Genomic DNA, 24,000 nt, shown 5'->3' on the forward strand with positions numbered 1-24,000 from the left:
AGAGAAACCTGGTTATGTGGGCAATCTGAGAACCGCTCGCATTTGCCAAAATATAAACAAATAGCTAAAAAAAACAGGGCTCAAGTTATATTGCAGTTGTCTGGATTTTGCCTGATCTTCCTGTGGGATCCCCCCATGATAACATTCAGAGGGTCTGAATTCTGAAGTTTCTATACCCACTGATTGAGTGATATTCAAAGATATGAAGTTGTGAATTCGTAAGTAGTGTGACCAAGAGCTATTGAATTTCTGAACAGTCTGCTCAAAAGAGGCAAATTTATGTATAACATGTCTTCAAATGAACAAACCACATGATTGAGCCAAGCATGTGTTCTATGGCAGGAATGCATTGTTCTTTACAATGGGAGTATTGAGAATTTACCGATCACCAAGGATACAACAGCTGGGTTAGAATCGTATTTCTATTTTAAATGCCATTCATGCGTGTCTTTATATTGCTTGTGTTTCTATTACATCATGTCTGAAGGGTTTTTTGTGTACTTGTTGAGCAGTGCTATACAAACAAATGTTCCTTGTTTCTGTTGTCACCAGGTTTTTATCCATTCCAAAGGGTTTCTCTTACCTCAGTGAGAGAGGATATATCACTAAAGAGATGGAGAGATGGCAGAAGGTACATTTCAACCAGCACACAGCTGCTTTTTGTTCTTTTTATTAACAAACCATTTCATAGCTGCCCTGTGTGTCCCTGCAGGAGTATAACTTGAAGTATGTGGACATGATAGAGGAGCAGCTTAATGAGGCCCTCACCACATATCGAAAGCCTGTTAATGGAGACAACTACGTACGCCGCAGCAACCAAAGGTAACTCAACCTGCGCTTGCCACTCTATCATATTTAAAACACAAATACAAATATAAACACAACACATGCGTAATGGAGGCATATCATTTACATACAGTATGCTTCGATGCTTCAGCTGCTCCAGTCTTGCCCTTTCACCACCATGATACGATTACAGTTTTTAGCCATGTGATGGGATGGCAATGTTAATCTGTAGGTTGGTTGGTCTGTCTGTCTGTCGGTTGGTCTGTTGTTTGGTATACCACTTTGTTTCAGACTGAAATAAAACATCTACCGAGTGCAGTGACACAAAATCCCATGTTCCCCAGAGGACAAATTGTAATGAACGCTAATCCAGTGCCATCATCTGCTCAAAATGTTATGTACAAAACACATTTTCCCACGGAGCGAACCACAAAACATAGTTGTAACTAATAGAACTTGGTACCTCCTCTCGTTTATGTGTGTTACGGCAGGCTGCAGAGGCCAGATGTTTACCTTCCTGTCCACTTGTATGGTCAACTGGTTCATGACAAGACTGGCTGCCAGCTACTTCAAGCCGAGGTAAGTTCATCTGGTTGTTGCACCTCAACTACAGACTGACTGGAGATTGACATCTTGGGAGATGCAGTTAATGGTTGCGTGCCTTACTGCTGTGTGCCCTACTCTGCTGTGTGAATCTATGAGGCAATATCTATCTGCTTTCATTTCTCCATTATGGACTAAATGAATGAATTAAGTTGTGCTTTTTCTCCTAATGTTTTCTTCTCTTCTCAAATGTTTCTGTGAATTTGTTTGCACCTAATAAGATTCCAAATAAAGTATTATTATTAATTATTAATATAGAATTTAACATGCATTTACTTGCATGATTTTGTTATTAAAAGATTATTAAAAGAAAGAGAAGTCACCGAGTGATGGTCATATAGCCTTTTATAAGCATCCATAATCTATCACTATCTTGAACTGACTAATCAGTTTATTTGACATTTAAAGATTCATTTCCTGCAGTTATGTTGACTCTGATTTAAATTCATATTAATTTAGCACTAATTCACTCATTAATAAGCATTTATTTATTAATATATGTATCGTCTATTGCCAAGTCGTCTATTAATGTTTCTTCAATGCAGAAACCAAAGATCAAGTTTTACAACTTTCAGATATAAGACTGATTCATTTGATGTAATTCATTTCCCTCCTTGTTAATTAATTAATCAATTAACTTGATTTCTTTATTTTTAATTCCAATTTAACAAGTGGAAATTAGATATATTGTGATTGTGGACTATATTAATAAAACTGACTTTACTGTAATGAAATTAAAAAGACCTCCAATAAAAGTCTGATATTAATGAGTAAAGTGTCTTAAGTTATTTAATTATTGATGTCCAGTCAGCCTGTTTTTGTATACTGTAATTATTACTTTAATTCTTGATTGAAGAACAGTCAAGCTGCTTTTGTCAGAGTCTGGATATCATGCTGTGGTACTGTGGTGGTTGCTTTGACACAGTGTCTGTTAGTTATTCTTTCCACTTCCTCCTGCAGAATGTGGTTCCTGATTTGAGCTACAGTGTTCGAGCTCCCGTCCTGGACAAATGGGAGGGCATCAAACAACTGAAGGCAGCACTTTGGGCTTTGGTCAGTGTCTGTTATTCTGTTATTATTTAAAAAATATGTGATTTTAAGAAGAGGAAACCCACTGTTGATGTTTACTTGTTGTTTTCCACCAGGGAAACATAGGTTCATCAAACTGGGGTCTGAACCTGCTGCTGGAGGAGGGGGTGATCACTGATATAGTGGCTTTGGCCCACCACTGTGAGGTTCTGTCCATCAGAGGGTAGGAATTCTGAACAGCTTCACTTGATTTAACTCAGGTCACTATGAAACAAAGATGCCTCCTCCAGACCTCATGACCTTGTGGCTACATTGTGACCTTGAAATGGCATTATTATGGTCAACTGCCTGCTTAAAAACCATTCAAGAGAGGTGCTGTGTGCAATTTATGCACAGCATGTCTGACTTCATTCATAACTTCAGTCTTCAGATGTGTGACAGTGTCAGTCATTAATAATGTTCTCTGTTCAACCAGACAACATGAAACACTGATTCATATTTCATATCGTGAAATCATTTGTAACATAGCAGATGATTTTAAGCATATTCTGCTAATGCTGAGTTTTTTGTTTGGTCTGGACACTGAAGCGTTGCTTATACTGGTTGTTGCCCCACCAGAAAAAATGGGCCCATAAACTAAAGAATATGAAAGGAAACATCTGAAATTCAGATAAACATCACTCTATGTTTTAATATCTGCAGTTCAATGGTTAAAATCATGCTTCATTCATGGTGAGAAATCCTGGGACTCCAGGGAAACCTTATTTACTTTTTATTCCATTTTTGGTGATTGACATTACCACGTCCATTACAGATATCAGATTAAAAAGACAACGTTAACTAACGATACCCAGCTCTGTTGGAGCACGTCTGTGTAGCTGATACCCATAAGGTCAATATTCCTGGGAAGTATTGAGTAATGGATAAGCTTCAGCCTTAGTAGCAATGTCCTGAGATGCCATCATCTGCCTCTCTCCATCATCTGCCTCTCTGGGTTCTGTGCAGGGCATGTCTTTATGTGCTGGGCCTCATAAGTAAGACGAGGCAGGGCTGTGACACGTTGAAGCAGCAGGGCTGGGATGCTGTAAGGCATAACCATAGTATGCTGTGGCCTGTAGTACCGGAGGAGTTGGACCCGCAACCCAGACCCTCCAACCCGCTGTCCTCTGTCTCTAGTACCCTCAGACTCACAGAGTCCACAGGCTCCAGGCATAACAGCGAGAGTGACTCCATACAACCCAGTAAGTCCAAAATCTCCAATACAGTCACAAAATTATTTGATTGCTTTTATAACTCTTTTGCAAGAACTGCTGTTGTGTTCTTTGCAGGTGTGTATATGCTAGATGATAAGAGGCTAGAAGGCTGTGACTTCTCCGAGGACCAAAGTCATTTCACTATGCTGGCATCTTGCCGCAACCGTCTACTCAACTCACTGTCTCTCCCTGGGAAGAAGCCTCGCACCACCCCTTACTCTAACGGCATCAACCAAGAAAAAGGAGCAGGGCTGGATGGAAAACAGGGCCTCAAACGCCCTATTGTAGAACCTACTAGCTACTCATTTGTAGAAGCAGATGCTCTCCCTTTTCACAATGGCCCTCAGTCTAAAATACCTTCATGTGGTAGAGAAACCTCCTTTATGGGGAATAAAGCCATAGAGAATGGTTGGAGCATGCCCAGCACTGGGGAGTGGGAAATGGAAGGGTCAGTGGTCAGGACAGTTGAGAACCAGCAAGAGCAGTGTAGCTATGAGTGTTTGGCTGAAGATGGGCCCTCAGGAGCCAGTGGAGATCAATTTAAAAGTCAAAGCCTGAACATAGACACCACCACCAGTGGCATCAGCTCCATGAGCTCCAGCCACTCCAGGGAGACCCTGCCCTCCACCATAGACACAGACTGTTTAAGCCTCAACACTGTAATAAGCACTGAGACCATCCAGAGCGTGCACTCACTGACACCCCAACCCTGCTCCTCAGTTCCCAAGTCCTTCTCTACCTCGCTTATACCTCCTGGCTCCTCACACACCTTGCCCCGCCGAGCTCAGTCCCTCAAGTCTCCCTCAGTGACCACCCTCAGCAGCTTAGCTGACTGCAGCCTGTACTCTGGCTCCAGAGATATCTTGGGATTTGCCAAGCTGAAGTACTCGAGCTCCCACAATGGCTGCACAAGTCCTCGTGACGCCCTGGGCTACGCCACCCTAAGGAGGCTGCAGTACCAACGCATTCAGCCATCTCTGTCACACAGCGAGGCCCTGGCCTCCCCAGCCAAAGACATACTCTTCACTGATGCCATCACAATGAATACAGGCAGTCTGGACTCCAGATTCACTTCACAAAGGTACCTGTAACGTTTAGCGTGTTTGTATTATTATTACAGATATCATTATCTGTAAATACAGAATTGTTTAAGACAACGCTCCAAATCTGTGTTAGTTGGAACTAAGCTACTGTAAATTATCAGTTGTTGCCAGGACCTTTATATACCTCATTGGCAGGTACACAGAGGCACTAGCAACAGGTTTATGTTAGAGACAGGCCATTATTTCACCTCCCTTTGTCTCGATAAATTGAGTTACTGCGCTGTATTTAACCTACATGCTCAGCATAAATGAAACTTAACATTTCCAGAATTTTCACTTTAAAAGTCTTCCAAGGCTGCTTGACTTAATATGTAGGCTTTTAATGTGGAAAAATATCAGGGGTGTGAAGTTTTGTTGGCAGTATCATAACATTGATCAGGTGTACAGCAAAGAAGAAGCAACTTCTATTAATTATATATGAAAAAACCTTCTGTTAAAAAGAGTGGTGACTCTGTTATGTACTGATGGCATTAGTTTGATGGAAATGGAGATTATACTAAGTTTACCATGTTACTGAAGGTGCTCCGCCCTGTCCCTGGCAGCTGGAGCTACATTTGGGGCACTGTGAGGTTCTGTCTGGAACGGGCGGCATCAAAAAGGATGGCTGTGTCAACTTTTTTCTCATTTCCCAATTTTTCCTCATGCAAATAAATTGACATGTCAATCCCTAATAAACTGGGACTGTCCTAAAGTCTGGTAGTTTTAGAAGGGATCAAGCCCACCTGTGCTTAAGCAGCAAGGAGGCTGGCCCAGCCTGTCGACCACGCCCCTGAGTGATGTCACTCAACTAGACAGACAGGAGAGACAGAAAAAGTAAAGTCTTGTGGAAAGCCAAAATATTGCATGTATCCATAATGAATTTTCATACAAACATCCACTACATTAGGTACACCTGTATAATTTAATGCAATCCACTGGAACTTTTCTGCCACAACGTTTATCTTTAGGATTTTTTTAAACATTGCATTGTTGGTGACATCAGTTACTTGTTAGTTACTGAGATCATAGTTAAGGGTAGTGATATACTGGACTACATTGTAGAGAGTTTTTTTTGTTCTTCCTTTTTACATAATTTGGGAGCATTGTATTTTCATGATTGCAGCACCCATTAAAGTTGGGGCCTGCTGATGTTAAATGGGGTGAACTGAAAACTCAATTGACGATCTGAATCTGGGTCATTTAGGAAGAATTTGGCTGCTATGGTCCTGTGTTTTGTTTACTGATCAAACGACCTTCCCTTTTGAATTTGCTACCACTCTGATTCACACTTCTCACTGGCTTCTTCGCCATAGCAATGGATCATGGGTATTGAAGTATTCAGATCCATCCGCCATGCCAAAATGACAGAAAGAACATGCTTTCTCTAACTCAAACATGGCTGCACTGCAGTAGACTCCCTAACATGCTAATTTAATGTGACAGGCACACAGTAAGTGTTAATGCCTAAAATGCAAAGTGTTGGTGTTTTAACACCATTTACGTTTACCGTTTTAGTTAAGTCAAGATCAAGATACACAAATTCTTAAGAAATACTCAAATAAAGAAGAATATGAGATAGCATTAATTAGTTTGATGGAGGTTTTTAGTACATTTACACAATAAGGCATGGACAGGAAGAATGAAACGCCTTTGTCCTGTTGTCGATCGGTCTTCAGATTCCTGAAAGCTCTGAGCTTTGCATCTCTGGATAAGGAAGACCTGCTGAGCCCAATCAACCAAACTACACTGCAGCGCTCCTCCTCTGTACACTCTATAGTGTCCAGTGCCACCTATGGCTCCTCCGATGACTACATAGGCATAGCTTTGCCTGTCAATATCAACAACATGTTCCAGGCAAGACTAATAATCTATACGAGTGTGTTTTGTTGAGAAAACACAGCATCTCTAATTTGATTCCTCTGAGATTTGCTGTGAACCTGAACTGAGTGGCATGAGACTTTTGTTTTTGGATTCCTCAGATTAAAGAAACACCGTATTTCCAGAAGAGGATGAGCCCCCCCTCTGAGGACCGGTCTGCTAAATTCTTCTCTGGAGACTCTGATGGTGAGAAGTATGAATAAGTCAGCACTGTCAAAATAACAGATCACAGCATGTTTGGTGATCCCAGCAAACACCACCCTTCATTTATCTTAAATTTGGTTTGGATTTCAACTGCACTAAGACAGTGCAGTGCAATTGTTATACAGTTTCACATTTCAGCTTGTTGAAGAAGTGAACTCTAACCTTTATGCATTTGGCCTTTTAGAGTCTTAGTCCTTTTGTGATTTGCTCCATCTCATAACGTTCCCATACATTTTGACAAGGGCATGGGAGAAAAAAACTTGTAAAACATCAGTTTGTTTAAATATTCAAAAGTAGCCATATTTGTACAGGTCCCTGAAACATAACATTCCTTAATCTAACCCACTGGTACCAGATGAACGGCCTTTTAACTTTTTAATCTCGAAATTATACCAAATAGATGCTTCAGTTTTCAAAAAGATAATTACTTTTAATACAACTGTGAACCATTTTCCAACTTTTCCCTGGAAGTTTCAAAACTGGATTACAAAAAGACATAGATTGACAGATTGTGTCACAAAGACTTCAGATAGAAAGGGATGAAGTGTCTTTTGTGTCTATGAACTGTACTAGAGGAGTGGGTTTTTCAGTGTTTTCCCATTACTAATTTGTATGGAAGTGTTTCAGTTGTGTCACAGAGAAAAGAAGGAATTGAATACAAATGCAGGCTAACAAAGGTGAAGCTGTTGCTGTTCAATAAATTTCTTAAAACAAAATAGCAACCCATCCAAGACTTATGTGGAAACCAAAATAGTAATTCCAAAAGCAAAATGTAATCAATAGAAACAGTGCACAGAGTTCATAAATCCAAAAAAACAGCAAGTTGAGGATAAGCAAAAGAGTTCCTGCTCAGACCACTCTTTGAATCTGTGTGAGACTGCTCTTTAAATAGCCTGTACTAGCTTTAGCATCTTTTCAGGGTCTGCTGTGTGTGTTCTCAGGGTCCAGCGATGGATGTTGGCCAGCAAGGCTTCACTCTCAGTTCAGTATCACCGAGCTGATGGCCGTGAGCCGGGCAGATCAGCAACAGATGTTGGACTCAGAGGAAACGTGTCTTCAAGAGCACAATGATGTCAACTGCCTGTATTGTGCTGGACTGTCTGTGCTTGGCATCAACTCTCAGAACAACAAGCCAGGTCGGATCCTATTTCTGGTTAAATGAAACAGACAATGGATAGCCGTTCTTTGCTACAATATATTTATTTAATGAACTGCCTAGTAAAGCCATAATGTCACCAAAGGTTTTGTACTTCGTATAGTGAAACTCCTTTTCATCCTCCCCCTTTCTCAGAGTGGTGCAGTTCACCTCCAGCAAACCATGCAGAGGTCATGGTCCAAGCCAAGCTGTCAGGGGCTTCTGAATGCAGTGACACTGCGTCCCAGGGGTCTGGGGGTAGCGGTCGCAGCACAGAACTTATTTGGGGTAGGTACTCGAGTTTAAATTCAGCTGTTAAATCTGTAGTTTGTAGCCTATACTGTATTTATTGGCAGATAAATTTGAAAATTAAGTTATTGTGATTATTATGATATTGGAATTTGCTTGAGTTGACAAAGACAATACTCATTAGAGCCCAACCATGGATATATCAGCTGATTTTAGTTCATTGCAGACATAGCTGTATCAGTACATATGTCAGCCTATGAATGAACCCAGAATGAACTCCCTAAAAACCCAGGACAGTGTTTGATGTCCTGCATCACAGTGTGCTGTGTGCCTGATGAGCATTCTCTTTGGCTTGCATCAGGTTGTCTTGTCACTTATTACGTAAGCTAGCACACCTTAACCTAAAACGTTTTTTATTAACCTATGCCTTGGACTCCAAGATTGAAGCTATAGAAGACACACTTAATTGTAGCTTCAAATAGAGCGGATTTTTTCTTGTTGTAGTCATTTATTTACAAAGATGCACTCAGATTTTTGCTCCTTGTACGGCTGGCATGGCTGTTTTTCCCCTTTGCTTCTCTGATGTCCGCCCTCCCTTACGTTCCTCTCCCGATATTTTCTCATCTAACTCTGTGAATTAAGGGTTTTTACCACCCAAACCAGAGTTGGTGCTGATTGTTGGAACAGTGGAAAGACATGTTTTGTTTTGTTTCTATCGAGTTTGAATGAAGTGTGATGACATGATGATAAAATAGCTGTTTCTGTAAACAGAGTCTGATGGCTTCGGTGAGAGCAGCAGCTGTTTCTGGTTAAACTAAAAGGATCTTATTCTTTAACAAAAAAAGTCTGTCTCTGTAGCAATCCTTTCCATAGTGTTGTCAGACACTTAGTAACAACCCGAGCCTGTTAGTAGCCAAAACAAACACTTTCAGTGAACACTGCCCAGAGGGATTACATTGCAACCTGTTTCACGGCCCCTGGCTGCAGCTGTTTCAATAAATACTGGGCCAGTCTCCATTAGTCACTTAGACATAGGGTTCGTAAACACACAGCTAATATTTGAAATCTTACAGAACAGAATCTCTGTATGGAATCTGTCTCATCTTAATCAAATGACTTTTTTTGCCAATCAGTGTGCCTAGATAGATAAGACTTTATTAATCTCACAGTGAAGAAATTTGCTGTTCCAGAAGCTCTTTAGAACACACAAGGTATTGGAAGGTGCAAATAAGAATAAGAAAAAATAAAAAGAATTTAAAAAATAAGGTATCCTATGTACGATGAATTTAAGAAAAAATAGAAAAAGTGTTTTGCTTAGCAATAATTTATTATAACTATGGGGAGAGAAAGAGTATAAAAATACCTTGTAGTGCAAGAGGAGTGGCTTATAGATGTTTGTAATCACAGAGGAGGTAGATGTGGTTGATAAAGGGACGCTGATTCCAGGTATTAGCAGATCAGCTAATAGCGCTGTTAGTAGCGCTGAGGGTGCCGGCCACTGATGGAGCTGCTCAGCTCCTCTACAGTCCGGTGCAGTGGGTGAGAGCTGCTGTCCATGATGGCTGTGAGCTTGGCCAACAGCCTCCTCTCACCCACCTCCTCCACAGTCCAGTAATATAATATCAGTATTGGCCTCAAAAACACTGTATTGGGCTGTAATGCACATTATCCATCAGTGCAACAAATCCCAGCGGTAAACAAGACAGTACAGGCAATTTATCAAACACCTGTTGAACAAACAGAACATTAGCTTGCAGAAATGCAACATCTCAACGTAAGGTTAATTAGCCACCTATCTTAAAATGAGTTTAACTCCAGACTTTGAGGGAGGGACCAGCTGGCCTCTCCTCTCAACCAGTGGTGTGTGTCTGCACATCCGCAGCAGAGGAGAGGATGAATGATACACAGGAAACAAGTAAGCAAGCTTACAATAAATGTAATCTTTGTTGGTGCGTAATGCTCTCTAAACTTTAATGTTGTATTAGAAAAATCACTCTCATACTTAAACTATATATGTATCGTCTTTTCTGACATTTTGTCGTTTCTGCACAGTTATTGTATCAGTATCGCTCTCAACAGTTGGTAATTATTGGTTATCGTTATAGGCCCTGAATGTCCATATCACTCTAGTTTCAGATCACGTCATATTCTCTTTGTACCTTGGCAGGGGTGAAGTGCATCCCAGAGTATGCTCCGGCTGGCATCGTCCTGCTGAGGAAGGAGGTGCTTCGTCTGGTCATCAATCTCAGCTCCTCTGTGGGGATCAAAAACCACGAGACCCGCCTGTTAACGTGAGGCTCGACCTGTCTTTTAACTGAACTTTGTTCCAGTTCCAGTACTTTGTTTCCTTCTGTCCAGCCTATTCTGATGTGTTGGGTGAATGTGTTTTCCTGGCAGGATCAAGGAGAAGTTCCCCAATGCGTTTGATGACGTCTGTCTATATTCAGAGGTGTCCTACCTGCTGGCTCACTGCATGTTCCGCCTGCCCTCACGCCGCTTCATTCAGGAGCTCTTCCAAGATGTGCCATTTGTACCAGTAAGGACAAAAGTACTTTATGTTCTAATAGATGTATTAAGTTAATCATGACCACAATTACTTGAAATCTGAGCAGAGATTAAGGCTGGTGAAAGTGAAATGAAGCAGTAGAAAGGACCTTCGGGTCGCCCAAGAGGTCTGAAGTCCAACAAACACTGATAGCCTCCTTACATGATGTATTTATTGCTTTTTACTCCTTTGAAAAGGCAGAGCCACGACAGTTTACAGACAGTGGCTCTGCCTGGCTGTGCTGGGTGAAACTGTGGATGTGGTTAATGCTCAGGCTACGGCTGCATTTGTGGTTGAATCCATGATGATATGGATACGACAGCTGTACTGATGCTCCTCATTACTGCTTCCATCAGATATGACAGATGACAGGAATACATTAGTGTCAATACAATACTCAGGCAGCACAGCCATGTCAGTTCACTGCACACATTTAACCCCTGCATGTAGTTAGTGTTACACCCATTAGAAATAATGTGTCACAGCCATAACCAATCACTGTTGCAGCGACCACCAAAGCCCTGTCATCCCATGGCTGTAATACAGTCAGTCTCAACCGGCCCTGGCAGCAGTCTGTGAGACAGCTGGCTGCAATGATGGACTTGTGCCTGAGTGCACAGCTGACGTTCACCAACTTCAGTTGTTGTCATACTATATCACAAAGCATCTGTAACACATTTCTTTATGGATGAGAGGAAAATGCATTGCAAGGAAAAGGTCCTCTCTGTGCCGTAGTGACCAGCTACAGTGGCAAGTTGAAATAGTTGAACAGAAATTTAAATGAGTGAAACTGACACTCATATTTTTATACATGAAAATCTGACATTTTTTTGTGAAATTAGTGGAGTTCTTCTTAAAGAGGCTCAACAGCTGACTGTTCAGCAGCTTTTAGTACAAACTTGAAGAAGTGACACCTTTGCAGTTAAACAGATGAATCACTGAGAGTTTTGCTGGTACTGAAGCAGAGTATCCGCTCTACTTTGAAAGAAGTGCACTACTGTTAATGTATCCATATTTATTGACTGCCTGTGTGTTCTGTGTGTTCCTCAGATGTATGACGAGGCAGAGAGCATCCTGTCCATGTCCCCACACAAGGCTTCATCTCCAGGTTGGCCAGCTGATGCCTGACTTGGCCTGAACTCGACTCTGTGTGTCCTAGCCCGTCCAAACAGTCACTGACCTCTTACACTGCAGCTTCTTATCCTCTCCAGCTCCTCTGTCGGTTCTCCTCACCAGCAACACAAGAGGAAAAGCAACAACTTTCACCCAATTATCACATAAGGACATCACACAGGATGCTCCAGTGACATGTGCTAATGCCAGCTAACGTTAGTTTTCCTTATCCACATGGTCCCCTCACCTTGTTCTGCTGGTACTCAAAACACAAAAGTGGACATGATTTGACATGATACTAGAAATGATGTGCCAACACAGGTCCTTTACTTTTGATATACAAGTTCTCCTCATTGTGAGGAAGGACTTGTTTGCTCTGGATGTTGATTGGTCTGATGTTTGTACATGATTGGAGGGTATAAAGCAGATGGAGTGAAGTCAGACAATCATCAGATTTCCCCTTCTCTCCTCTTTTAATCTTTAGCACTTACACTGATACAGCATATCAGTTATCTAAGAGCACTTTGGGCTCTGGTAATTTCTTTCCATCAATGCAAACACTGATGGCAGAGGAATCAGTTCGTCTGAAAAGGTAGCAATTACCACAATCCTTGAGTTTGACTTTGCCTCATAGATATTTGAATGAACAGTTTATGAAAACTGCTGAATACAGTATGTAGTTTTATTCTTTTTATATAAGAACATTAGGTACTTATATTCCTTAGTATACCTGATCAATGCTAAAGTTTGCCTGGATTTCTTAACTTGTTATTATTTTGTTGTTATGAGGTGATTTTCAACCACAGTTGAGTGGTTGTTATAGTTTTTTTCACTGACATTTGTGCAAAGAACTCCATCATATCAAAGCAGGTTTCCATTCCTGCTGTTTAACATCAGCAAGGTTGAGTGCCACATTAAGTTTAGTCTGTATGCTTAAAGGTTAACTCCTAAAGGACTGCAGTGTCATGTAGGTTTATATTCCTGAAGAAAATATGTCTAAATTGATGAAAGTCAGCAAAAGTTATCTCATGACACTTCTGTTAGTAATGTATGAGAGAATATTTATGTATTAACAATATGTATATAATAATGATAGAAATATGACTAGCAATAATTAGCAGTGGATGTCAAGCGGGACCATGGCAGTAGGTGCAACCATGACCCTCAGTCCAGGTGCAGCCACAGCCATAGGAACCTGTGAGACAAGACAGCACAAAGACTCTGGGGAAGAAGCCAAGTTAACGTATGTAAATGGGACATGAATGTGTGAAGTTGGAGAGAGAGAGGAAGAAACAGGAGCCCAGTGCATCATGGGAAAGTCCTCTATTCTACTTGCCTGGGCTTTCACAAACCAAAATAGCAATCAGCAGCCAAAATGCTACTTGGCAATCTGAAATCACACTTGTGTGAGATACACGTCAACACTAATATATAACAAGTAAAAATGGGAAAAATACTAGCAGTGAATACAGAATTTCCACCACACCATCTGATTTCTGAAGAAGCTATTTGATGTTGGTCCTAGTACATACTTTATCTATAGTAAATAACTCTTTCTACTGAATCTTTCCCCTCCTGCCTTAAACTGACTTTATTAAAGAACAATCTTTCACTGCCAGCTGATGATGGATATTGTTCAATTGTAATTCTACTTGATCTCATCATATAATTTTTATGGATTGGCTTGAAAAATGGGTCGACATCACTTTTACTGACTGCTGCTGCAGATCAAGCGGGCTAATAAACACTAACGTGCAAGTGATGTGCTGTGATATTCCTGTCTTCTTCCTGCTTTGCACAGAACACAGAGAAGGTAGATTTATTAGAGAATGCTATGAAAACACAGATAGTACACTAACAGGAGTGAGTATCATTCACAGTATCACTCAATACTGGAGGCACAGTTGGAAACAGTTGTCTCTTTGTACGATCTCATTTTATATTCTTGACTATAGCTTCTGGGTCCTGAGCAGTTTTCCTCCTGTGGAACTTGTTTTAGCTGTTTGTACACTCATACAGCTGCCTGCTTGTTAAGGTGTCCTGGTGAAATACAGCTAATGCTACATCTGGTGATCAACATTGCAGACAAATTCAGCTAATTCTGGTCAAGGCAGGTAAGGGCCAGGGTTGAAACTGTGACAGCAAATGTAAATACCATTGTATTGCAACTAAAGATACTCAAGCCCATAACTAAGTAACTTAGATAATATTGTTAGCGTTACATGTTGATGAAAACATCATGGGAGAGGAACCGAGAGTTTCAATACATTTCACGGGAACATGTGTCAGTGGTCTCAGTGCTACAACAAGAACCACCCTCAGCGTTCTCACTTCTGTCTGTGTACACAAGGTGAGGTCCGCATGTTGGCCCTGATGAACCCAGTGAATACGATGTGTGCCACGGTCTTTATCAACACTTAACACCACCTTTGTTGTGTCAGCTTCCATCTCCTGTAAAGGGGCTGATGCAGCACAGTTGATCCAAGCTGTGGAGGATGCACTGCTGGACATGAGGACACAACTGGAACAAGCTCCAGGATCCCAACTGTGAAACCCCTCCAGACTTAAAGCAATAGCTCAACATTTTAAGGAATACACTCATTTACTTGTTTGCTGAGAGTTAGATGAGGAGATCAATATTACTATCATATCTGTCCCTCCATTATAAGGTAAAACCATCACCTGTTAATACTAGAAACGGGGAAGCAGCTACCCTGACTCTGTCTGATGGTAATAAAGTCTACAGACACCTCTAAAGCTCACTAAAACATGCTACATCCTGTTTGTGTAGTCTGTACAAAAACCAAACCGTGAAATGACAGGTTGTGGTTTTATTTCCTAAAATGTCAAACTATTGCTTTAACTAACTGGATACAAGACTGTGTAGATTCATTTCCCTTGAACTACATGGTGGTAAATAAGCTTTATGTATTTTTTTGTATTAAATTATCTTCCACCTCGCACAATTTGACACTTGTGTTGAAGATTTCATAATGTATTCTCATATATATTCTCATTGAGCCGCAGCTTTAAAAGGTTTATATTTTGTCTCACATGATTCCAGTAATATTACAACAGGAATAGAAACTGTATTGATGATAGAGCACATCATTTGATCGAGACTCAGGAGGAGAAATTCTGCTTCAGTACAGGCATCTGGAAATGTGTGTGTTTATGTCTCCTCACCTAGACAGAATAACAAACTGATTTTCAAACGGACTTGGGGTTATTAAGGATCACATTTGTTTAATTGACCATAAAGCCTTTTTGCTTGAGGGACTTTTAACGTACTACGGAGACTGTGAGATGTACGAGTCTACAGGCAGGTCGTGAAGGCATCTTAGATGCACCTGCGTCTGAAGGACGCTAGCTTAGAGCCGCGCTCTGATTGGCCTGCTGTTTTTAGAGGCGGGAGCTCAGTGTGGAGCCCAGCGGAGGATTAGGCAATACACCTGACTGTCAAGTTAAATGCGCCTACCTGTCACTTCCTGCTATCGGTATTTATTCATTTTCACTTCTTTTTTCGACTGTAGCTAATTTGCACGTCACCGCATGTTTGTATGATTTCGTCTAATGTATCCCGCACGGTTTGTAGACCCTGCGGACCAAACGTTACGACCTTGGCTTCATGTTCGGCTCAAAGGAGGAGTAACCCCGCTGGATGCTGCTGGGAAAACATCGCTCGGGTTTAATTAACCACCGCGGCTGGACGCGTTTGAATGTGAAGATCGTCTTGTTTATTAATACAGCCGCAGCAGCAGGAGCAGCGAGGGAAATGTGCCTGGTGGAAAGGTAGGCACCACAGGCGTTAGCATGAGGCTGTGCAGCGCTGACACACACACATACACACACATACACACACATACACACACACAGCAGGCCTGGCTGGGGGATTCATATGCAGCAGGGACGAGCTCCAATTGTGGCAGTGGCAGCAAGCAGTGGCACTTCGTGTGGCAGCATAGTTCAAATGCCACGGCATTTGCCAGTATCCATGGCAACTGCCACGGCATTTGCCACTGTTCAGCTCCTCATATGAGGATATAAGCGCCGTGTCATACGTAGCTGCTGTCGTGACCGTACACTGTATGCACACAGATGCACCGGGATCAGTGGACATGGCTGCTGTGTTTACGTGTGCTGCCCAGGCGCGCAGATGTGTGTGTGTGTGTCTGCGGCAGTTGACGTGAATCTCAGCTGTCAAAACATGTTTGTGTATGGTGCAGGGCCGTCTCCAGCGTTTAATGGGCCTGAAGCTGAATACCACCCTCCCAGACTTTTCATACTCAAACCATGCACATTCGACAGAAATAGCCCCTCTTTCAGGTGGGAGCTCCTTGTTTTGTCTTGGCTGGTGGGAGTTCTGTTCGTAATTGACCCATTCTGTGTCATTTTCATTCTCCTCCATGTTTTTTGTTTTGCTTTCATGCAAATTTTCTGCTTGCATCTGTGCCGAAAAACACAAAGCGTCGTCCAAATGATGAAAAATATAAAAGTAAATAAAAAGTGTGACTAGCTACTCAAGGAAAAAAGTATTAAAATTGGAGGATTTGAATTAACAGGCAAACACACATGCTTTTTGTTTCCCTGTACAAACAGGAAGGAGTCATCACCATGGATACTGATGGGTGCATTACTGCCTGTGCTCTAAATGCATAACATCCCCCAGCCAAAAAACAATGATATTATTTCATAGCACAGTGGCCAAGTGCTATGGAATAGATAGTTGGCCCTTTTCTATAAAATGCCTGCATGTTTGTGCACAAGATAAAAAAATGTCTTGTCATTTGGTTGCATCGAAACCCACCATGAAGTGTGACTAAAATTAAATGGAGGATTTGTGTATGACCAATATGATATAGGAGTATGATGCACTCATACAGGTGTTTTAACCTGTTGAGTTTCATTCAGTACAAACTATGTTGGACATCTAATTCTCCAATTATTTTTTATTTTGGACATGCTAGGATGGGACAAATGACTACTTTGTTATTCATGCAGAGTTGCCACACCACATGTGCAGTCCATTTTGCAGCTGTGTCTGCACTCTCTGCAATGCTTAATGTGGACGTAGTCATACACTTTCATCCTTGTTGTGCTTGAGGAGTTGTCATTGCTCTCCATCTCTGTAGCTGGTGTTGTGGACAATTCTACAGCAGCGTAGCAGAAGCAGAAAAGGTTGCATGTCATGTTTTTGTCAAAACTCTGACTGCATGTTACCATTGTAATGCGTGCCTGTTGTTGTTTTTCAAACAACCTCCTCGTCTTCTCGTCAAATCAATCAATCACTTCCTGACCTCAGCCCTTGTGATTTAAATGAATTTTTTGTATGCTAACCTATATCAGAGGGTATTAGAATGACATTTAATTAACCAGAATGAGCAATCACTCAAGAGTCAGGGGCCCACAGAGTTGACCAATATTGGACCTATAGCCCATCTAAATACATACCCTCTACAACAATAAACATCATAATGTCTGATTATTGAAAAGCTCACAAACAAGGTTATCCACAATTTCATTATTTTTGGTCCAAAATGAATACATTTGCAAAGTAGGTGCTTTTTTGTCTCTAAACATTATTTGCAGAAAATGCATCAAACCAATTTTTTTCTTTCATTTTTTTAATGTAATGAGGTAGTCTCTTCTTCTCCTAAAGTTTTCATGTTGTGAAGTTTCATGTCTTCTATCAGTTGAGCAACAGCAGAGTTCTGAGCATGTGGTGGTTACTGGGTCAGTCTAACACAAGTCCTTAACGCTGCCTCTGATTTTCACTTTCAGTTTTCCATTTGTTCATCATCACATGACTGAAGAAAAGAAAATTAAAATGAAATTATGTAATATGAAATCCCAAATCAGAAGGTCATAGAAGGTGCGAAGATCATTTGAAGGTGAAACAGAAAATCATGGGCAACATTAAGGATTCATATGCAGGGCTTGAGACTTCATTCTGGGGATGATAGAAAATGTATACTTCAAATGTTGATACCAGATTTGGCATGAGAGGAGAAAACTTGGATGTACTATGAGGACTGCATGAGAGGAAAGTGAAAGAGTCCTGGATTTGGTTATCCAGATACTCGTTTCAGTGTATACTGTGTCTTCTTGAACTGCAGTTGGACAGGTGACAGGATGGACTGGCAACATCTCCATCTTTAGGTCATGCTGCTAGCAGGACATCGAAAAAAGTTTGATTAACATTGATGTGATGTGAAGTTTAGAAAGATCAACTCAATTTTGTCTTGATCTACTTTCATTTCTGTTTTGGAGAATTAAACCAAGAAACTACATGGACCCTCAGTGGGTTCTACAATGTGTTGTGTTGTCATTCTGCCAAAAAAGGGACTTTATCACAATGGCACCCTAAGAAAAGTGTAAGGATCTGCCCTCGGAGAATAAGTGGGAAGCACCATCTGTTGTTCACTCATCCATGTGTTAGGCACCAGGAGTACCTTATCTACTTTCTTGCATACTGCAGTTCCAGCTCTAAACAGAGGGGCGCAATTGTTGTGACTGAGATAGTCTGGGACTTAATGATTTGTGTAGGACAACTGGTTTACTGTTACCCTTCCGTTTTGGTTTTACACTTTCCTGATCTGTATCTTTACTAGATGTTCCATAGAAGATTTGCATGAAATATATGCAAGTTACAAATTTAACAATTTAGCAGCTTTTTCTGGCATGTGATTTAATCATTGCTTCCATCCAAGGCTGCACAAGACAATACTGTTCCTTATGTATTGAGATGGGTTGTGTACATTGTCAACAAGTAAAAAGAAAAAAGACAGTTTAATGTGCAGGACCAAATGCTGCACTCCAACACAAGACACTTTAAAAAGCAGTGTGAGTACTTGTCGCTTATTCTGGGTTTACTGCCGAGTGGGAGAAACTCAACGCTTCTAAACAGCTGAGCCACCTACAGCACCCACCATGGTTTGGAATCTCCCAGGAACTCCTACATGTGGTGTGGGCTGGTATGCACAGAGAGAATATGCTAAAAGTAGAATGTAATTGGAAGAAGTGTTTCATGGCAAGCTGTTTTAGTAATGAACAATTTTAATTCACATTAGTACCTGACACTGGTTTTGGAGGGCCATGTTGAAGCCTGTGATTAGTGGAGCTGGATAGCTTTTGACAAACACACACACACAATCAACAGTCCTGCATCTAAGAAACTCCAGACTAAATCAAAAATAGGAAGGGGCTGTGACGGTAGGGGTGTGTAACTTCAGGTACCAGGTCCTGGCCAGTCCAGAAAATCAAGTTCTATTACTGTGAGGAAGGATTTTACACCTCTACCAATCCTGTGTTGTGAGGATTGCCAGGCCAAAAGTAGAATTGTGTCATAAACAACAAGTGGCTGAGAGAATCAACTGCATGTGAAGTGAAATGTCATTTTGGAAAGATCTGCAACATGCAAGAGGGCTCAAGATACATCAGAGCAGGTTCAAGGAGGGATACACGTGCACCACACAGATATAAAGTCTGGTGAGATGCAGGAAAACTCTAGATGGCAAGCACACCACAGTTCTACAAACCTTCAGTGCCATCCCAGAAAGCACACCACAGCCAACAAATAAAAGAATCAAGTGGTCCATGATGAGTGATGCGAAGGAGCGGCCCACACTTGATGAAGATCTGAACAAAGTGCTTGGTTCAAACAGAAACCACAGAAAGGAAGATGCATTCATTGAAGGCCATCCCCTAAAACCTGGCAAAACAATGCTTTGGAATGGTGCCAAGGAAAGAGAGCCAAGCCAGACCAGAAAAGCAGCCAAACTGAAGAGGAAGGAAATCAAACAACTAATGATCAGATAAGGAAGGAGAGAATCCTGAACAAGCAGTTCAAAGTGGCCAATACTGAGAATGTTCAGCCGGCCTCTGAGAACAGCTCATCAGAGTTACAAAACAAAGGCACTAAAAGAAGGAAGTTAGATGAGCCCATCTTATCAAGGACCCATACCACTTCACCAAATCACATTAGGTGAGGTGAAGTCTGGGACTTGAACAAGCACCAAGGATGAGGTGGACAAACTTGTTGAGGAAACCTTCAGTGACCCATCCAGAAGTGACGCCCTAGTGGAAAAACCAAGGTCTTGTCACCACTGACCCATCAACAACAGCCTTCAGCACTAGGACTGTCAAAAGTGGCCAGAAACAATGTTCTTTTCTTAAACAGGCTTAAACTATTTGAATAACTATTTTTGCACATTATGTCCTTAAGAGGGGAAACAAATGCAAGAGATATACTACTTGTATAGGTATATTTATTTCAAAATAGGCATGTCTTTTAAAAGATGACATTACATAATAAACAAAATAATGTAATATACCATGTTGTTTAATTATTTGTTCGTATCGGCTTGACCTACATGTCATTTTCTCATTTCATTGTCAATGAAAGTGATGTTGTCTGCAGAGTTTCCAATTGATGCCGTTCCGTGTGTCCTAAAACACTTCAATGTCCTGGACAAACAAGAGCAACTCTGGTAAAATATTATCTGTGTCTATGGAGTCTACTTTCCCATTTTCTTTGTCCGAGTGACTAATGGCGACAGCAATTTTTAAGCAAGAGAGCGTGAGGGAGGGCTGACATTAAGGAGCAACAGGGAAAAATAGTGTGCAGAGCCAGAATATTGTACTTAAATATGTTGGACTTCAACAGCTATTCCTGGAGAAAAGGTAATTGCCAGATAAAGGAATCTCTGGTTGTGTGACTTGCGTCCATCATGCAGTGCATTTAGTGCAGCGACTCAGGCCCACACAAGAACAGCCACAGTGGTAGTGATGCTTTCACTCATTCAATTGTACGTCAATTTTCACATCGACTGTTTTTTCTACAATTCCATTCTATAGCTCATTTTCAGCAGGAGGTCCCAGTGGTATACCGTACAGTTTATGCAAGAATTTGCTGTCTGAAGGCTTTTGGAAGCTTATGTGGGGAATTTGTCCCAATGGCACTATCCTTATAACTTATACAAGAAGCAAAGAGAAGAAAGGCAACCTCACAGTTGCCTGGCTCGACTGTGCTAGTTTATATGGTTCTTTTCCCTATAATTTGATCCAAGTTGCTATGGCATAATACCAAATCCCATATCCGATCCAGGGCCTGATCACCAGCTACTTTTGAGACATCAAGCTACAAGTCAATCCGACAGGTTCACAATGGAGTGGCAGCTTGTTGAGAAAGGAATTAGAACAGGGTTTACCGTCTCCCCTAAACATGATGAGATTACAATGAATACATGACTCATCCCCATCAACAGTATGTGAGGGACAAATGTGAACCATGAACCATGAAGTTCAGCCCATTGGAGCAACAGTATCCTTCAAGAATCATTGTCAGCAGTCTTACTGTCCCACCTGCCTCAGAGGCGCTAAAAGCTAAGGGGACCAGAGTTGGAAATAAAAGCTAATTAGTAATGTCAAGACTAAGAATGACCAAAACAGTGAAGAAATTGTGTGTTCTGATGTTCTTGACCTGCATCAAAAATAAATTCTGAGCTTTGTTACTGAAACACAGGAGTGGCCTGTTTTAGGATGATAAAACTATTGTTTCTGTGAATGGAGTCTGTTGACTTTGGTGAGAGCCATAAACAGCTGTTTCTGGTTAAACAAAATGTATCTCTGCAGGGGACCTTTCCGTAATGTTGTCAGACCATTATAACAATTGGAGCCTGTCAGAGGCAAAAAGAAACACTTTCAGTGGACATACATTGATGGTGACGGGGGTTTTATGGTAGTCTGTTTCGTGGCTTCAGCTCTCTCGTTCAATACTGAAAAAACTTCAAAAATGATTGTCTCCATTAGTCACTTGGACACAGACACGTGGGAAAATAGGGTCCATAATCAGATATGTGACCAGAATTCCTCCTGTTTGTCTGGGACACTGAAGTCTTCCAGGACCCATGGACCTGCACAACTGCACAACTGCACAACTGCACGCACAACATCACTGCATTCATTCATTGGAAATGAAATGCAGGTCAAGCTGAAACTATAATTCAACAGCGTGGTATAGGACATTTATTTCATTTCTCTTTTTTTGAAATGTCTTGGTGTGTACATCTTTTAAGAGGTAAGTTAGTACGTCACTCGTGGTGTTGGTTTTCCCTCTTATGGACATAATGCTCAAAAACAGATATGCGTATGGTTTGAACCTCTTTGTGTTCTTTTCTTTTATTCAGAAGGAATATTTAAATGTTGTTTTTGGACAAAAAAGCCCCACTATCCTCTCTGCTGGCCCTTTAATACATGAGGTACGAACAAAAACAGGAAGCTGAACTTAAAACCTTCCTCCATGCCTGCTACTGGTAGTCACAAACTGTCCAAGTTACCTTTAATTTTGACTAAATTTTAAAGATCTGAAAATAAAACCATGAGGAAGCTGGATAGACTACTCGTTTAAGTTTTTAAAGTAAGTGGAGGAAAAAATATTTTTGGTGTAGTTGCTCAATTATTGCACAGTATTTGAGAAAATTGTTGGATTTTTCTTTTGAGAAAGGACAAATTCCATGTTCTGTAACCATTCAGTTTTAACAAAATGAAAATTTAGCAGTCAGTGATAATATTGTGTCTGTTCAATAGTGAAATTCGTTCTGAAAAACACTCATTGCCTAGTAGTTGTGCACGCATCATAGAACTGATGTGTCTCTACAATTAAAAACATTTTATGTGATGGTTCATGCATATGTTGACTTTCTTTGCCATGTCAAATGAGCGAGTGCTCTCAATTCATGGGCTCTGCTGTTGGTTGAAAAATGCATCAACAGCATGATGACTGCTTACTGAGACATAGAGAATAACAATGACAGATATTTCCTGGATGGGATTTGTGTGGCTACCAGACTTTTACTCACCAAGAGAGACGTGATCCAACACACCTTTTAATATGATTGAATAGCTCTCTTTGTGGTAGGGCTAATTCTTTGCATTGTTGCTAGGAGGAGTGATTGGGTCATGCAATCTCATCTCATGAGTTAGCTTTGTAATGTCTGTCTGCACAGCTCCCCAGTGGTGGGTAGAGTATTGAAAATCTATACTCAATTAAAAGTACTACTCCCGTAAAAAATAACAAGTACAAGTAAAAATGTACCTGGTTAATAACCGACTCTAACTACAAGTTACTTTACATTTAAATTTGTTTTAGGCTGTGGAAAAAAAACTGAAAATGAAAACAACACTTCAAACTTCTGAAAGTGGCGTTCACACTGCAGTGGCCATCACATTAATGTAACTGCTTTCACCATTCCAACAAAGCACTGGATACAAGATGAGGTAATGTCATTATCATCACATCAAAGATTAATGTTACAAATGAAACATTAACAAAGGTGATGCTCCCTAGCCAATTACATTGTCACCTACAGCTTGTACAGCTTAGTTCAGGGTGCTTGCAGAGATTAGAAGAGGAGTTTTTTTTGGAGGCACAGCGAGCGCAACTGTAGCAAAGAAAAAGTCTCCTGACCTCAATACCATTATGCCACTTTCAGGACATCTCAAATGTGCAGTTCATACAAGACAGCTCAATTTACTGGACCTGGAGGCTTTTTGTGAAGAGGAATGGGAAAAATAAATGGCCAGTATTAGTATTAAGAACTAAAGGTATGCAAAACCCCTTATTGCTGTCTTTTGTTTAATGATTGTGCTACTCTGTGATACCTTAAAGTTTAATTTCACTCCCATTTAAAATATAACAAAGGCATTTTGACTGATCAGTCATGTTTTTAGAAGAATGGTACACATCTTACAAATTCTGCCAGAGGTATGTACATTTGCTGCTAGGTGTAGCCAGTAACCATCACTATTAGCTCTCACTCTTTCATCCCACCCTCCCATCCTCCACCCTACAGGATACCTTCTTAAAATTTGATTACCATGCTGCTACAGAGATAATTTTGCCCTGACCCCTTTTGCAAACCTCCCAGGGACTCCCTTAAAAAGGTGTTTGTTCAGTGAGAGGGCTTAATTATGGACGGCGTAAGCAGAGAGGAGTATGCTATAAATGTGAGAGTGTTGTATGATACAAGGAATTTTGCCTGACAACACTTTCCCCCCCAAGGTCTTTTTATGAAGCTCTGGGTTGTGTACAAAATACAGTTGTACAACTGTGATTCCAAAAAA

At 40.9% G+C, this 24,000-nt stretch overlaps 2 protein-coding genes across 3 annotated transcripts in view; both read left to right on the forward strand.

Moving 5' to 3' along the window:
• LOC121622821 (rapamycin-insensitive companion of mTOR-like) overlaps nt 1–13,629 on the forward strand; it is a 32,452-nt gene extending 18,823 nt beyond the window's left edge. For both annotated transcript variants that reach the window (XM_041959826.1, XM_041959827.1), the window contains 14 exons: nt 553–631; nt 713–822; nt 1,278–1,365; nt 2,350–2,442; nt 2,535–2,641; nt 3,424–3,659; nt 3,747–4,752; nt 6,430–6,607; nt 6,733–6,817; nt 7,777–7,971; nt 8,127–8,258; nt 10,387–10,510; nt 10,617–10,755; nt 11,815–13,629. In XM_041959826.1, the coding sequence (XP_041815760.1) occupies nt 553–631; nt 713–822; nt 1,278–1,365; nt 2,350–2,442; nt 2,535–2,641; nt 3,424–3,659; nt 3,747–4,752; nt 6,430–6,607; nt 6,733–6,817; nt 7,777–7,971; nt 8,127–8,258; nt 10,387–10,510; nt 10,617–10,755; nt 11,815–11,892 (2,650 nt within the window). In that variant the 3' untranslated portion in view covers nt 11,893–13,629. The remainder of the gene's footprint in view (nt 1–552; nt 632–712; nt 823–1,277; nt 1,366–2,349; nt 2,443–2,534; nt 2,642–3,423; nt 3,660–3,746; nt 4,753–6,429; nt 6,608–6,732; nt 6,818–7,776; nt 7,972–8,126; nt 8,259–10,386; nt 10,511–10,616; nt 10,756–11,814) is intronic.
• A 1,681-nt stretch (nt 13,630–15,310) lies between these two features.
• Nucleotides 15,311–24,000, forward strand: part of LOC121622656 (ras-specific guanine nucleotide-releasing factor RalGPS1-like) — a 99,776-nt gene continuing 91,086 nt past the window's right edge. Inside the window, exons 1-2 of the mRNA XM_041959520.1 lie at nt 15,311–15,374; nt 15,473–15,669. The gene's annotated coding sequence lies outside the window, so the exon portion shown is untranslated. The remainder of the gene's footprint in view (nt 15,375–15,472; nt 15,670–24,000) is intronic.

Source organism: Chelmon rostratus, chromosome 19 (genome assembly GCF_017976325.1).
Source record: "Chelmon rostratus isolate fCheRos1 chromosome 19, fCheRos1.pri, whole genome shotgun sequence".
Classification (NCBI taxonomy): domain Eukaryota; kingdom Metazoa; phylum Chordata; class Actinopteri; order Chaetodontiformes; family Chaetodontidae; genus Chelmon; species Chelmon rostratus.